The sequence below is a fragment of the Danio rerio genome, chromosome 12, assembly GCF_052040795.2.
Source record: "Danio rerio strain M-AB ecotype USA chromosome 12, GRCz13ab, whole genome shotgun sequence".
In the NCBI taxonomy this organism is placed as follows: domain Eukaryota; kingdom Metazoa; phylum Chordata; class Actinopteri; order Cypriniformes; family Danionidae; genus Danio; species Danio rerio.
Genome location: NC_141032.1, coordinates 4523134 through 4540000, shown reverse-complemented (window position 1 = coordinate 4540000; position 16867 = coordinate 4523134). Strand labels below are relative to the sequence as shown.

At 37.6% G+C, this 16867-nt stretch overlaps 2 protein-coding genes across 4 annotated transcripts in view; both read left to right on the top strand.

The window, feature by feature from the left end:
• tlcd3bb (TLC domain containing 3Bb) overlaps positions 1-16867 on the top strand; it is a 538378-nt gene that overhangs the window by 248286 nt on the left and 273225 nt on the right. The window lies entirely within an intron of this gene.
• si:ch211-180a12.2 overlaps positions 1-16867 on the top strand; it is a 29445-nt gene that overhangs the window by 6081 nt on the left and 6497 nt on the right. For all 3 annotated transcript variants that reach the window (XR_015503777.1, XM_087275688.1, XM_087275689.1), the window contains exons 4-10: positions 1881-2186; positions 5724-5834; positions 5995-6156; positions 7716-8006; positions 9932-9982; positions 10068-10325; positions 12744-13094. Coding sequence is in view for 2 of the 3 variants with exons in the window: in XM_087275688.1 (XP_087131814.1) it covers positions 1881-2186; positions 5724-5834; positions 5995-6156; positions 7716-8006; positions 9932-9982; positions 10068-10325; positions 12744-13094 (1530 nt within the window). In the remaining variant the exon portion in view is untranslated. The remainder of the gene's footprint in view (positions 1-1880; positions 2187-5723; positions 5835-5994; positions 6157-7715; positions 8007-9931; positions 9983-10067; positions 10326-12743; positions 13095-16867) is intronic.

Sequence of the window (16867 nt, the reverse complement as noted above, 5' to 3'; positions counted from 1 at the left end):
AAAGATAAGATAAGAAGATAAGTAATTGATAAAGAAGATATGTACTTGGGCGGCACGGTGGTTTACCTTGCTGTTTAGTGAAAATAGGGATTAAGGACTACATGTTAGTACTTTTTCAAGGTAACTGATTCATCTGGGCAGTCAATAAACCAATGTTAAACTGTGGTTACAAGAAATACAGTTGAAGTCAGAAATATTAGCCCTCCTGTTAATACTGAATTCTGTTAGATTTTCCCCAATTTCTGTTTAACAGAGAATTTTTTTTCTAAACATAATAGCATGTCTAGAACTCATTAATAACACACTTCTAATAACTGATTTATTTTATCCTTACCATGATGACAGTAAATATTATTTGACTAGATATTTTTCAAATACACTAGTATTCAGCTTAAGTTGACATTTAAAAGCTTACAGTAACTACACTCACCGGCCACTTTAATAGGTACACCTGTCGGATTTCTTGTTAATGCAAAATTCTAAACAGCCAATCACATCGAAGCGACTCAATACGTTCAGCCAATTGAGTGACTTTAAACATGGCATGGTTGTTGGTGCCAGACGGGCTGGTCTAAGTATTTTAGAAACTGCTGATCTACTAAGATATTCATGCACAAACATCTCTAGGGTTTACAGAGAATGGTCTGAAAAAGAGAAGATATCCAGTGAGCAGCAGTTCTGTGGGCGCAAATGCCTTGTTGATGCCAGAGGTAGGAGGAGAATGGCCAGACTGGTTTCAGCAAGGCAACAGTAACTTGTTACAGGCGAGGTCTGCAGAAAAGCAACTTTGAACACACAACACGTCCAACCTTGAGGCAGATGGGCTACAACAGCAGAAGACCACACCGGGTGCCGCTCCTGTCAGCTAAGAACAGGAAACTGAGGCTACAATTCACACAGGTTCACCAAAACTGGACAATAGCAGATTGGAGAAATGTTGCCTGCTCTGATGAGTCTCAATTTCTGCTGCGACATTTGGATAGTCCGATCAGAATTTGGCATCGACAACATGAAAGCATGGGTCCATCCTGCCTTGTATCCGGGGTTCAGGCTGCTGTTGGTGGTGTAATGGTATGGGGGATATTTTCTTGGCATACTTTAGGCCCATTAGTGCCAACTGAGCATCGTGTCAACGCCACAGCCTACCTGAGTATTGTTGACCATGTCCATCCCTTAATGACCACAGTGTACCCATCTTCTGATGGCTACTTCCAGCAGGATAATGCACCAGGTCATAAACCGTGAATCATCTCAGACTGGTTTTTAGAACATGACAATGAGTTCACTGTACTCAAATGGCCTCCACAGTCCCCAGAACTCAATCCAATGGAGCACCTTTGGGATGTGGTGGAACAGGAGATTGGCATCATGGATGTGCAGCCGACAAATCTGCAGCAACTGCGTGATGCTATCATGTCAAAATGGAGCAAAATCTATAGGGATTATTTCCAGTGCCTTGTTGAATCTATGCCATGAACAATTAAGGCAGTTCTGAAGGCGAAAGGGGGTCCAACCTGGTACTAGTAAGGTGTACCTAATAAAGTGGCCGGTGATTGTAGGTTAATTGGGCAAGTCATTGTATAACTATGGTTTGTTCTTTAGAAAAAAATATATATATTGTTTAAGGGGGCTAATAGTATTGATTGGTTTAAAAATAATTAAAGCTGCCTTTATTCTTGTCGAAATAAAACAAATTAGACTTTCTCCAGAAGAAAAAAATATTATAGGAAATACTGTGGAAAAATCCCTTGCCCTATTAAACATATTTTAGGAAATGTTTAAATAAGAAAAATAGATTCACAGGAGGGCGAATAATTTAGACCTCAACTGCATGTAATTAATGAAATTAATCATTCACTTTTGCTCTCTCTTTCTTCTAGTTCTCCCAAAGGTCACTCTCTCAGTCGTCCCTTCGTCTTCGCACTCATCCTCGGTCACCCTCTCCTGTGACATCAGTGGATTTTACCCAAACAACATATCAGTTCTGTGGATCCACAATGGAAAAAAACTTTCAGAACTTCCCTTGTCCATCCAAAATGAAGATGGTACATATAGGAGACATCAGTATCACACTCTGACCAGGGAGGAAAGGAGCCGAGGAGGAGAGGTGCAGTGTGTGGCCCTGCAACCCAGTGGGCAAGAACCTGCTAATGGAACCATTGACTTATCCACTGTTGACTTGCGTGGTATGAACTCATTACTTCTTGTTACAGTGTTCGGTAACACTTTAGTTTAATTACCAATTGTAAATGTTAACTAGTGGCTTATTAGTATTTATACAGTGCATATTCTGCATGATCTTATTGTACAACCTTAATCCCAATACCTACAACAACTACTGGCTTAAAACTATTAATAAGCAACAAACTAGAGCTGCATCCAATATGGCCTACAGCAGACATGTCCAAACTCGGTCCTGGAGGGCCGGTGTCCTGCAAAGTTTAGTTCCAACCTATCAGACACACCTGCGCTAGTTAATCAAGCTCTTACTAGGCTTTCTAGAAACATCTTTGCAGGTGTGTTGAGGCAAGTTGGAGCTAAAATCTGCAGGACACCGGCCCTCCAGGACCGAGTTTGGACACCCCTGGCCTACAGCAAGCATGTGATTTTGGATACAGCGTAGTTTTATTGTGAGAAAAGTCATAGTGGTTTATTAATAGTGATAGTTGTACCTTAAAATAAAGTGTGAACCAGTATTTTTTCTTCAAATAGAGTAAGCTTTGCCAAAGTTATTATGCTTCAGAATCATATTCTAGAGGTATCTAGATATGCTTCTGCTCTTTCCTGAAGAGTTTAGCTCCAAAACACCTGCCTGGAGGTTTCTATCAACTTGAATATCAGCCTTGGTTGTGTTCTAAATTGCCTCCATAACCTTAAAGGGCCATGAAACCCCCTCGTTTCAGCAGGGTGTTTTCACACCTCTACTTTGGAAAAAGTCAGAAAAGTGGGCGTGTCCAGCTCTGTTTAGGGGGAGTGTCGGAGGAACTAAAGTGGGAGGGTGTGGGAGTGTCTATTTGGGCACGCGCGAGTTTCAGAGTCAAAATACACACACATGAGAAAGTGATGGTGTTTAACCTACATGGACATCTGTAGTCGAATTATTTGCCAAATGTTGGACTTTAACTGCAGTTTGGCTCTTTCATTCAGGGAATTCATTCATGTCCCTCGCGACAAACGCGATATTTGATTCGAGGATCTGCTCTAAGCGTGTATTTGTTATGCAATGTTTGATACCGCACGGCGAATGAGAGAAAAAAAACTCAGCATTTCCCGGAAATTTAGATGCACACGGCAGGTAGCGTCAGAAAGCCGCGTGTGTTATTCCGGTCACAAAATGCGGTGCTATGTTTGCACTCAGTGTAATAGTTAACTTAATTCGATACGAACAAACTGAATAAACAAAGAGCACTGGTCGCTCACTTACCAAATCTGTAGAGACAGGACAATCACCAGCAACTAGAGCCGCGTCTTTATGAAGAGGAGACTAACGTTACAAGCGAATCCGGATTTCAGCGTTTGCAGATGAGAACAGCTCTCAGGTAAACAATGTTCCTCCTTAAACACGTAAGTTATTGTTGTCGAGCGTCGCGTACACTGTTAATCCACACGTGATCCAGCTGAGCTCTCACAGAGAGAAAATGAAAACAAAACTTAACGGCAGCAAACTATAAAAGCAACACTTCACGCTTGTTTTGCCAACACAACGTGGCGTCTCTGTGGCGTAAACACGGTGACACTAATGAATATTAATGAAGTTGCACAATAGAGCGCGCTGATTGGTTTGAACCAAGCTTTACTCATGCATTAATGCATCACACTGTAAGACGTAAGAAGACTCACTCTGGCACAGACGTCCAGTCTGCACGCTGGAATACACGCTATTATGTCATGACCGTGACGCAGCTTCAAAAATTTGTTTCAAACCGGAAGTACGAATTTGCTTGAAATAACGCAAAAACAACCAATTTACACTTTTTAGTGAAATATAGGTGTCCTAATAGTGTTTTTAGCAGTGTATACGACTGTCAACAGCTCAAAACATGTGCTTTGGTGTTTCGTGACCCTTTAATTAAGGCACGCTTTGAGGGGACAGCCCCTTTTTTGTCTGTGTCTGAAACCACAGTGGACATTCATTCAACTACATCAAATACATTCATTCATTACTACAGTGCACTGCAAATATAAGTGTACTCTCAACAACTAGAGAATCCATAATGCACAATGAGGGTCTTGCTGATTAAAAATCCACATTTCACCAGTTTCCATACCAAGAATCAAAACCTTATAGTGGCCCTCGACAACAATCCTTTATCCTCTTTAATGTTTGTTTACGACAACCATTTATCTGCTACATGTCCAAATATTCATTCTACTTAATGCTTTTGGCCTGTAGTCAAAAAATTACATCACACTCTAAAAAATGTTGGGTTGTTGTCAAATATATTCCACACATCATATTTGACCCAAAGTTGGCTTACAACAAACCAGCATATTTTTTAGAATGCAAACCTATAATAAGTGAGGGTTTTCTCACGGTAACCTTTTGCTGCCACATCCACTTGGCACAGATATGTTTCAAGAGTTGACACTTAGCTGATGATTGTTTATAAAACTTGTTTGGCATGCTGCCCAGGGAGAGAGTCCTGAGCTCATAAGATCCTCAAGCCCGGGGCTTCCTCCTGTTTGCAGTTGCAGTAGAGGAGTTTGAGCCCAGGTAGGTCTCGAGAACTCCCCCCTTATTTATTGCTGATGACAGATTATAAACTGCTATATAGAGATATACTGCTGGTTAAGAGCTCAACTATTGTGCTAGTTTAGATTGATCAATTCACTTATGACATATATTTTTGGACTGTGGGAGGAAAGCGGAGAACCAGAGGGAAACAAGCACATGTAAACTCCATACAGAAACGTCAGCTGGCCTGTTAAGGATTTTAGACAAGTGACGTTCTTGCTGTGAGGCAACAGTACTAACCACTGGGCCACAGTGCCGCCCTATGAAAGGAAAGGTGGAGGAGTAGTGAGATTCTTCAAGGCGAAGGTAACTAAAGTAAGAAACTCTATTTGTAGTGAGTTAGAAATCATTTGATTGGTGAATCATGCATTAGTTAATGCAGGACCAGCTGTGATCAATCATAAGCAAGTGCTCCTCTCGAAATTAGTTTATAAATAAACTTCACAAAAAAGTCCAAGTGACCATGTGACTTTTTAGAATTTGATTAAGTTATATTTTATAATAATAATAAGTATTATTATTATTATTATTATTATTATTATTATTATTATTATTATTATTATTATTATTATTAATATTATTGTTATTATTATTATTATTATTATTGTTATTATTAATATTATTGTTATTATTATTATTATTATTATTATTATTATTGTTATTATTAATATTATTATTATTATTATTATTATTATTATTATTATTATTATTATTGCCCCTGGAGCCCTCACTCTAAAATATGCTGGGTTATTTCAACATTTACAATTAAAATTATTTTAATCTACTGTAAATGAAACAAATTTACCATTAAAATGTTCCATCTAACATGTTTTCTAACTAGCACCACCCACATCCATTTGAGAAATAGGTTTAAATAAAATCCACAGTTTCCTATTCATTTCTATTTTTTTTTTTTTTTTTTTGTCACAATTTGACTTGTGTGAAATGATATGCAAAGTGTACATGTTACTGCTCTGATCTCTTCCAGTGCAAAACCCAGGCCTGAATAAATCAGCCAAGGCTTCGGTAGCGATGATGATCATTTCACTCACACTTGTTTTCTTGCTTTGCTTTGGGTTTTCTTGGAAAAGAAGAGACGGTAAGTTTGATCACGCACCAGTGACTTTGATACCAGTTGAAGGTTGTTTTGTTATTATCACTAATCATCATTTTAATATTTCCTCAGCTCAGCATAGTTTCTTGCTGGAGATCACTGAACTGAATGAAAATGCTAACAAATTTACCTCTCTCTCCCTCAGAGAAGCTGAAGTCTCTGAACATCTCAGCGATTGTTCTGCCACCCAGGGTGGTTGTGGGTAAAAAAGGTAGAGTCACCATCAGTGTGGAAGGCCGGCTGGCAGAAAGAGTTCAAACGACATGGTTTCTGAATGACATTCCCATCAAAGACACTTCGCACAAAGGTAACAACCACCCAAATTGTTGGTTGAATTTAGGTTGGAAAGTGACCTCAATACAACATCGAGCCAACATCTTAAACCAACGTCATATTGACGTCAAATACTGACATTTATTCGTCAGGTATACCAAAATCCAACATCTGATAGACGTCATAGTGGTAACGTCCACACAACGTCAAGCTGTAACATCATTAGTTGTTGATATTTGATTTTAGGTTGGACATTTACGTCGACCTGGCGTTGGGTTCTGACATCAACTCCGTTTTCATTTTCAAACAAAATGCAACGTCCCCAAGACATTAGGGTAAATCTGACGGTAAAATCTGACACCATGTTGATGTTGACCGTGTGCTTGCTGGCAGGGCCGGAGTGGGACACCTTTTCAGCCCTGGAGTTTCAAGCCTCAGACCGGCCCACCTCAGTTCACGACTGACTATATTAAAATAAGGTCATTTCCAAATCAGTTTGTAATTACACTATCACGTCTTTTTTTTGACAAAACAGCTGCTTTAGAACTTCAAATGTTCAACAACCCTAACAGTATTATATGTCTTAACAATAAAAATGAAAACAATAAGTTACTCTAACGAGGGTCGAACTCGGATCCGCAGCGTCTTTTTCTAACGTGCTAACCGCTGGACCACAATAGCTGCATTCAGAAAGGAGACACAACTGAGTTTTATAATCATTAAAATAGATGAAAAGAGAAGAGTTGCGGTAAAATAATGAATAAAAAGGCTGTGGTCAAGTAAATAAATAAATTCGAAAAGTGTGACTGCTGAGAGCAACAGATTCTGCAGCTTGGGACACCGGCCCTCGCGGCCAAAAAACGGACCGGCCCACCGGGAATTCTCCCGGTCCTCCCGATTAGCCAATCCGGGCCTGCTTGCTGGGTTACTTTTTTGTATGAACCATTCCTTTAAAACCCTGCTAAAAAATCCAACTTAAACCAGCCTAGCTGGTCAACCAGCCTGATTTTGGGGGGGTTTTGGCCACTTTCAAGCCGGTTTTAAGCCATTTCCAGCCTGGTTTTAGCTTGGCAGACTGGGAGATGACCAGCTAAAACCAGCTTAGTCAAGATGGGAGCCCAACCAAAACCAGCTATGTCCAGCTCAAACCAGGATGATCAAGCTGGTTTTAAATGGTTTTAGCTGGTCACTTTCCAGCCTGACCAGCTTAGACCAGGCTGGAAATGGCTGAAAACCCCTCTAAAACCAGGCTGGTCGACCAGCTATAACCAGCCAACCATCCTAGGCTGGTTTAAGCTGGGTTATTCAGCAGAGTCACTTTAAGAAGCAACTGCAATTATATTTCAGTGAATTTAAATGTAAGAAATGCGACGGTTGTTTTGTTATCTAGAACTGGTTGATCCCCTCTAGTTTATTGATGTTTTGAAATGGACGTTAAATGCATTCTTTCTGCACTGGGACAAATCAAATGCAGATGATAACACAGTTACAGCTTTAGTAGATATGAAAGTGGTGGCTTTACAAGTGGAATATTTATTAACTTGTGCAAATTATTAACCTGCATTATCATTCATTCACTGTCTCCCTCTCTAGAGAAGAAATATGGAGCTTTTCGCTCTGCATCCTACACCTCCCGCAACTCTAGTGTGTCTGTGTTGTCTGAGAAAAACCCTCTGCTGCCCTCTAGTGCTTCGGGATATTACAAACTACACACTCAGATGCCACTGCGCTCGTCCTCCAACTCAAGCAAGCAACTGTTCTCCTCCGTCACATTTATACCCAGCCTGGCCGTTCACAAGGGCTCAGTCTTCAAATGCCAAGTCTCGTATAAAGGCAAAGACAAGATTGTGGCTGAGAGAGTGTCCGAAAAGTTCACTATTCTAGGTGAGAGAAATCTGTTTGTGTGTTCAAGTCATTCTGAAAAGCTGGTAGTTATGAGTTGAGAAGATGTGTTCAAATTCATTTAAATAATATAATATAATATAATATAATATAATATAATATAATATAATATAGTATAATATAATATAATATAATATAATATAATAAAACATAATATAATATAATAAAATGAAATATAATATAATATAATATAATATAATATAATATAATATGATATAATTTAATATAATATAATTTAATATAATATAATATAATATAATATAATATAATATAATGAAATATAATATAATGTAATATAATATAATAAATTGAAATATAATATTATATAATATAATATAATATAATATAATATAATATAATAAAATATAATATAATATAATATAATATAATATATTATAATATAATATAATATAATATAATATAATATAAAAAATAAAAATAAAAAGTTTTTATTTTAATTTTTTGTTCTGTAGTTCTGTACAAAACCCAATAAATATATTTTGGAAAAACATTGGGTCAAGTAAGGACAAACTCAGCCTACTGGTTTAAAAAACATTGTTTAAATTTATTCGAAAAAATTTACCCAAAACCCAGCTTTGTTAAGAGTGTGCTGGAAATAAAACCGTTATACATTTAATTATACATTTACTTGCAATTATGTAATTAATCTGCAGAAAGTCTTCTTTGTTTCATTTCAGCTAAACACCATTTTAAGGTCAAAATAATTACCCCCTTTAAGCTATAATTTTTTTTTAGATAGTCTACAGCAGTGGTTCTTAAAGTTGGGGTCGGGACCCCCCCGAGGGGTTGCGGGACAATGAAGGGAGGTCGTCTAGTGATTTCCAAAAATCTATTTATTTCTAATAAACCTTAAGAATTACCATATTTTATCTATAACCTAATAATAAAACAGTCATTTATAGTTACTATACTGTATATAGTTACTATAGTAGCTTATAGTTACTAGATGCAGCAGATTGATTTTATAATACCAGGTTAAACTTTCTGGCACATTTACTGCACTGACATACATTAAAAAAATAAAATGAAGAATAGACTGGTCTATTGGTGTGTGTGCGCCAATGCATGCAAGGTTTCTAACCACTAATCACACCTTAGAGGATATTAGGGATCACAAGTCACTGGCATTATTATTCTGGGGGTCGCTAGCTGAAAAGTTTGGGAACCCCTGGTTTACAGAACAAACCATGGTTATACAATAACTTGCCTAATTAATCTAACCTGCCTAGTAAACCTAATTAACCTAGTTAAGCCTTTAAATGTCACTTTAAGCTGTATAGAAGTGTCTTGAAAAATATCTAGTCAAATATTATTTACTGTCATCATGACAAAAATTAAATAAATCAGTTATTAAGAATGAGTTATTAAAACTATTATGATTAGAAATGTGTTGAAAAATCTTCGCTCCGTTAAAAAAAATTGAGGGGGAAAATAATAAGTTAAATTAAATTAAATTAAATTAAATTAAATTAAATTAAATTAAATTAAATTAAATTAAATTAAATTAAATTAAATTAAATTAAATTAAATTAAAACAGGGGGCTAATAATTTAGACTTTAACTGTATATCAAATATATAATTTTACAGTATATATCAAATGCTGTAAGTAAAATATAGTAAATTGAAAATAAAGTACATTAACAGCCAGAGTTACATTTTTTTGATGCGCCAATCCTCTAGTACTTCTAAATTAACCTGTACTTTTATTAACCAAACTTTTTTTCTAGCCTGAAATTTGACCCATATATGTTGACCCAGTCTTGATGAGGTATCACCCTACAGCTTACACCTCGTTCTTCCTGTTTAAAGTCATTTGTTCTCTTTTAGAATGTAAAACAAATCCCTAATAGTTTGTTTATGAAGTTAGTATTCCCTCTTTGTCTAGCACCACCTGAAGTGTCAGAGATCCAGTTCTCAGAGCCCAATGAGGAAGGAGGTATCGATCACAAACAGCACACGCATTCAAATGATAGAAATGCATCCTTGCATAAAGCTAATACAGTAATGGCTCTTGTCCTCAGGTGTTGTGACGATGACAGCACATGCATCTCATTTTCATCCAGACATCATCACGTTCCGCTGGTTCTGTGAGGGAGGCGAGCTGAGCCCTGTGTCCATCCCGCAGGCGCTAGCAGCCCCTCGGCCTGATGCTGAAGGCTTCTTCTCAGCCATGAGTCAGTGCCGTCTGCCAAAAGCAGAGCTGGAGAGAGGAGAAACCAGAGTGTGGGTCACCATTCACCACACGGCCCTCAAACAGCCCATCACACGCCAAACTAGAGGTGAGATGGAGGAAAACATCTAGTTTTGGTAACACTTTGGAATAACAGTACATGAATAAGGATGTTTTAATAAGTAAACTAAACTTACTTTATGAACTGATGATGAGTTAAGGCATGCGCTAATCTAAAACTAAGTTTAACTACAACATGAGTCATGTGTACTAAACAATGACTGCCTTAATTACTTGTTAGTTCATGTTTGTTATGAATGTATTGATTAACACTTTCGTTTATAGCTAAATGTAACCCGCTCTATGAGAAAGAAAACTAATTAAAAGACCAACATGAACTCATGACCTGTTAATTTATCATTATGTCATGACTTTACTTAAAGGGGACGTTACTTATTGTTAACTCATTCTTAACAAATACTTTAAGAGCAATAATGATGCACATGCCCAAGTATGTGTTTACGTTAAAAAACAGTAGATGTGATCTGTCTACGTCATAAAGAACAGGATCACTTTCGTTAAATGCATATATTTACTCACTGGCAACTTTATTAGGTACACCTTACTAGTGCCAGGTTGGACCCCCTTTTGCCTTGAGAACTGCTTTAATCCTTCGTGGCATTGATTCAACATGGTGGAAGTATTGAGATTTTGCTCCATATTGACTTGATAGCATCACGCAGTTGCTGCTGATTTATCGGCTGCACATCCATGATGCGAATCTCCCGTTCCACCACATCCCAAAGGTGCTATATTGGATTGATATCTGGTGACTGTGGAGGCCATTTGAGTACAGTGAACTCATTGTCATGTTCAAGAAACCAGTCTGAGATGATTTGCGCTTTATGACATGGCGTGTTATTCTGCTGGAGGTAGCCATCAGAAGATGAGTACACTGTGGTCATTAAGGGATGGACATGGTCAGCAACAATACTCAGGTAGGCTGTGGCGTTGACACGATGCTCAATTGGTACTAATGGGCCCAAAGTGTGCTAAGAAAATATCCCCCACACCATTACACCACCACCACCAGCCTGAACCGATGATACAAGGCAGGATGGATCCATGCTTTCATGATGTTGATGCCCAATTCTGATCCTACCATTCGAATGTCACAGCAGAAATGAAGACTAGTGCCAAAGTGTAAGACCTCCTTTGGTCAATCTGTAAAGGGAGCCAAACTGTGAAATGATTTACCGGTTAGCTTAAAATCAGAAGGTAATCTAAATATTTTTAGTAGTGTTCTTAAAAACTGGTTAAAAACAAAACAGCAGTGTTTGCACAAATAGTCTACTGTTAGTTGCTTGGATCATGTCGCCTTTGCTTTTGCCTTCAGTAATTTTATGTAAAGAATTGTATGTTGTGCAGGCAACATTTCTCCAATCTTCTATTGTCCAGTTTTGGTGAGTCTGTGTGAATTGTAGCCTCAGTTTCCTGTTCTCAGCTGACAGGAGTGGCACCCGGTGTGGTCTTCTGCTGCTGTAGCCCATCCGCCTCAAGGTTGGACGTGTTGTGCGTTCAGAGATGCTCTTCTGAAGACCTCGGTTGTCACGAGTGCTTATTTGAGGTACTGTTGCCTTTCTATCAGCTGGAACCAGTCTGGCCATTCTCCTCTGGCATCAACAAGGCGTTTGCGCCCACAGAACTGCCGCTTACTGGATATTTTCTTTTTCTAAAGTCATGTTCAAAGTCACTTCAATCCCCTTTCTTCTCCATTCTGATGCTCGGTTTGAACTGCAGCAGATCCTCTTGACCATGTCTACATGCCTAAATGCATTGAGTTGCTGCCATGTGATTGGCTGAGTAGAAATTTGTGTTAACAAGCAGTTGGACAGGTGTACCTAATAAAGTGGCCAGAGAGTGCATATTAAGCATGCAGTTAGTGTTGGTGAGAGTTTTGTTCTGGGCAAAACTCCATGTGACATGGATGAACAGAGCAGAAAAAGCAGCATCAAGCTCATGTAAATGCCAGAGAAATAAGGCTGATTGCCATATACTTGGCTAACACTGCTGTATGAACTGATATCAGAAATGATCTAGGAGGAGTTGGGGAGGGTGGAGGGAGTGTAGAATTGGCGAGCAGCCCAGAGCTGAAGAGAGACTGGATGTAAAATTTAAATATTTCGCTGTGAAAGATGTCAGAACCGGATTGGTTCATGTCCTGAACAGCAGACGGTCAGCTGATGTAAGCTTAACTGATGTATCCACCACTAATGCCATGCTCAATTTTAAACACAGGGGTTCATCAGTTGTTAAGAATGAATAAATAATGATGTGGCCTAATGTACCTTTATTTTTAAAGAATTTTTGCAAATGAAATGTAAAACATTTTACACATCAAAAAAAGAAATCTAAGTTAAATTTGGGCAAACTATACACAAAACCAACATCTAGGTTGAAATTCTTTAAATAAAATGTAATTTGAATATGTTTTTTAATATATAAATAACATTATTTTTCTTTTAAGGATTCATTAAACAGCCCAGTATTTCAGAAATCCTCTCCTGTCCTGTTGCATCTGTATTGGAGGGGCGTTTGACCCTCGCCTGTGAAATTACTGGTTTCTACCCTCCGGAAATCTCCGTCAAATGGCTGCATTCAAAAGGGAACGAGATTGAGGATGGAGACGACAGCGAAGAGGAAATCAAAGATGGAGCTGAGGTCTGGGGGCCGCTGCAAACTCTGCCCAGGACATTTCGGGCTAAAGCTTTACTGAAAGATGTGAATGAGATGACGAGGGGAGGCCAGATCATCTGCAGAGTTTCACACTGTTGCCTCCTGAAGCCCGTCGACAGAGTCTGGAGAAATACTCACACCGGTAAATTAAAAATAATGTACAGTTGAAAATTATTCACCCTCCGGTGAATTTTTTTCTCTTTATTAAACATTTCCCAAATTATATTTACCAGAGGAAGGAAGTTTTCATAATATTTCCTATAATATTTTTTCTTCTGGGGAAAGTCTTATTTGTTTTATTTCGGCTAGAATAAAAGCAGTTTTTAATTTTTTTAAAAACATTTTAAGGTCAATATAATTAGTCCTCTTAAGCTGTTTGTTTTGATTGTCTACAGAACAACCCCTGTTATACAATAACTTGCCTGATTAACCTAACTTGCCTAAGAAACCAAATTAAGCATTTAAATCCCTTTAAGCTGAAAATTAGCATCGTTAAAAATATCTAGTCAAATATTATGTACTGTCATTATAACAAAGATAAAACAAATCAGTTTGTCACATAACCAGCGATCGCTCCCCAGAGATTGCTGGTTCTCACAACAAACCATAGACTACACTTCCGCCTTTTCCTGGACTACATTTTCATACATGCACTTCTCCCAGACACCCATGCTCACACATCTAGCTTGATTACACTCACCAGCTGAACCTTGTCAGAGACTGATAACACACCATTCATAAGCCACTCTTAGCTGTTTCAGTTGCATTACAACGCGTTACTCCTTGCCTTGTTACCCCGTGTTTAGACTTCAGCCTTGTTTACCTTTTGTTCTCCTGTTTAGCCGCCTGCCTTGCGACCTATAGCCTGTTATACAATTACGATTCTGGACTGCCTGCATATACCCGTTTGCACCTGTATGACCACTGCTTGCCTGACGCTGAATAAACCTGCATATTGGATCTTACCTCAAGTTGTATCTGTCACTCCCTCCCGTGGTTACACAGTTATTAGAAATTAATTATTAAAATCATTATTTAGAAATGTATTGAAAAAATTATCTCTATCTACATTTATACATTTAGCAGATGTTTTTCTCTTAAGCAACTTGCATGCTCAAAAAAAAATTTGGACCGAACAAATGAGATTTATGTATTCTGATTGCTCCGTCCATTTGGATTACATGCTTTTGAATTAGCTGAACTAAGAAATATAATGTGATTGATATTTGTTAGTTAATAATTAATAATTAATAAAAAACAACATTTATGTAATAATATCATCAATAAGGCCAATTTGTTTTAAATTTATCAATAAATTTAAATCATTTAAATTTAATCTATTGTGTGGCGTATGGAGATGCGTCAGATTTGCCCCTTGATTATTAAGACATGCAGTATATGTAAATTTGATAAATGAATGTGTATGGGTGTTTCCCAGTACTGTGTCGAGACTGTAATGGCATCCACTGCATAAAACATATGCTGGAATAGTTGGCGGTTCATTCCGCTGTGGCTACCCCTGATAAATAAGGGACTAAGCCGGAGGAAAATGAATGAATTTACATGTTAGAGTGAACTATTCCTTTAATGTATTATTTAAAATAAGCTTTGTTTATAAATATCTAACTGACCAACCACCCAAAAAATAAGTGTGGCTGTTTCTCTTCTCAAAAAGACATTTATAAGCATTTGTGAAGAGATTAGCTTGTTTATCTCCAATTAATAATGACTTCTAAAGGTATGTCATGTGGTTTAGGAAGTCATGACTCATGACCATTATTAATGATGTTTGAAATGGGTCTTAAAGGGACAGTCCACCCAAAAATGTCAAACTACATCATCATTTATTCTCCCTCATGTAGTTTTAAATCTTGGTGGCAGCCATTGTCTTCCATAGTAGGGAAACAAATTACTGTGAAAGTCAATGGGTGTCATCAACCAGCATTTTTCAAAATATCTTCTTTTGTTTTCAAGAGGAGAAAGAAACTCAAATAGGGTTTGAACAAAGGAGTAAACGAGGACAAAGATTTAATTTTTTCGTGAACTATCTCTTTAAGATGCATTTTCACACATTTTAACAATGGTAAAGTGGGTGGCAAGTTGGCGCAGCAGGTTGTGCCGTCGCCTTACAGCAAGAAGGTCGCTGGTTCGAGCCTTGGCCTGGTCCGTTGGCATTTCTGTCTGCAGTTTGCATGTTCTCCCTGTGTTTGCGTGGGTTTCCTCTGGGTGCTCCGGTTTCCCCCACAGTCCAAAGACATGCGGTGTAGGCGAGTTGGGTAAGCTAAATTGGCCGTAGTGTATGAGCGTGTGTGTGAATGAGAGTGTATGGGTGTTTCCTAGTGATGGGTTGCAGTTTTAAGGGCATCCGCTGCGTAAAACATGTGCTGGATAAATTAGTGGTTCATTCCGCTATGGCGACCCCTGATTAATAAAGGGACTACGCTGAAAAGAAGATGAATGAATGAATGAACAGCAGAGGCGTTTACAGTATGTAAACTTCTATCTACTTCCAGAGTTAGCTAGAAAACAGATTTGATCAGATTTGCTTGCCGAATGCATTTGAAAAGCCACAAAAGATCACCTGTTCTCCATCTGCTGATCTAACGTGATCATTATGGGATGTGTTGTGAGAAAGCACAACTAAACAATGTGTTCCTACTTTGCTTTATTGTTGTTTTTAACAACAACAAAAAAAGCTGATTATGATCGGAACCTTGATTGTCCTCCACATCCTCTTTTATGTATTTCAGAAGAGACACATTTGAACACGTAATATTACCAAGTGGAAACAGCGACGTGTCTTGGCTTGTGATCTGATCAAGATTACGAGCAATTTTAACATGATCACCAAGCAACCACATAGGAATATACTCAAAACACATTTACAAATGCATTGAGGATGCACTGAACTTGTAAATCCTGCACTCCATCTAGAAAATAGGCAAATTTTTTCAACTCCCCTAGACTTAAACAGTACAGTTTTATCGTTTTTGAATCCATTCAGCTGATCTGTGTCAGGCAGGAGCACTTTTAGCTTAGCTTAGCATAGATCATTAAATCAGATTAGACCATTAGCATATCACTCAAAAACTGACCAAAGAGTTTTGTTGTTTCCTAAAAAAGCTTAAAGCTCTTCTGTGGTAAAATTGTGTAGTAAAACTAACAGAAAATGAAAGTTTCTATTTTCTAGGCTGATATGGCTATAGGAACTATACTCTCATTTTGGCATAATAATCAAGAAACTTTGCGGTCATAGCTTCAAAGGTGCAGGACTATTTTCAGGTGCTGTGTTCGTTTTTTGAGTGATATGCTCATGGTCTAATCCAGTGGTTCTCAAACTTTTTTTTCACCAATTACCACCTCAGAAAAAAATGTCTCTCCATGTACCACCATAATAACCAGTATCCCAGTACAGAAATACAGTAGCGTAGTAGGCAAAAAAGGCAGATTATTCTTAATTAGAATACTTATTATTGTCATCATCCTCTCAAAACATTAAAAATAGTACATTAACATTAACAGTCCAGTGCTTACAGATAAAAACAAAAAACAAAAAACAAATATATATATATATATATATATATATATATATATATATATATATATATATATATATATATATATATATATATATTTAAATTAAAATGTGATTTTAAAAGTTAATTAAAAATGGCACTGTTCTTCAAAAGTAAAAAGAAAACTGCAGTATGTAACGTGTTATCGTTTGCATCAAATGGTTAAAAGTGTGTTCATTTTCTTTTATTATTCAGCGATTCCTCCGTGTACCACTAGAAGGAAGCCTGCGTACCACTACTGGTACATTTAACACAGTTTGAGAACCACTGGTCTAATCCGATTCAAAGATTTGTGCTAAGCTAAAAGTGCTTTTGAATGGATTTAACAATGGTAAAACTC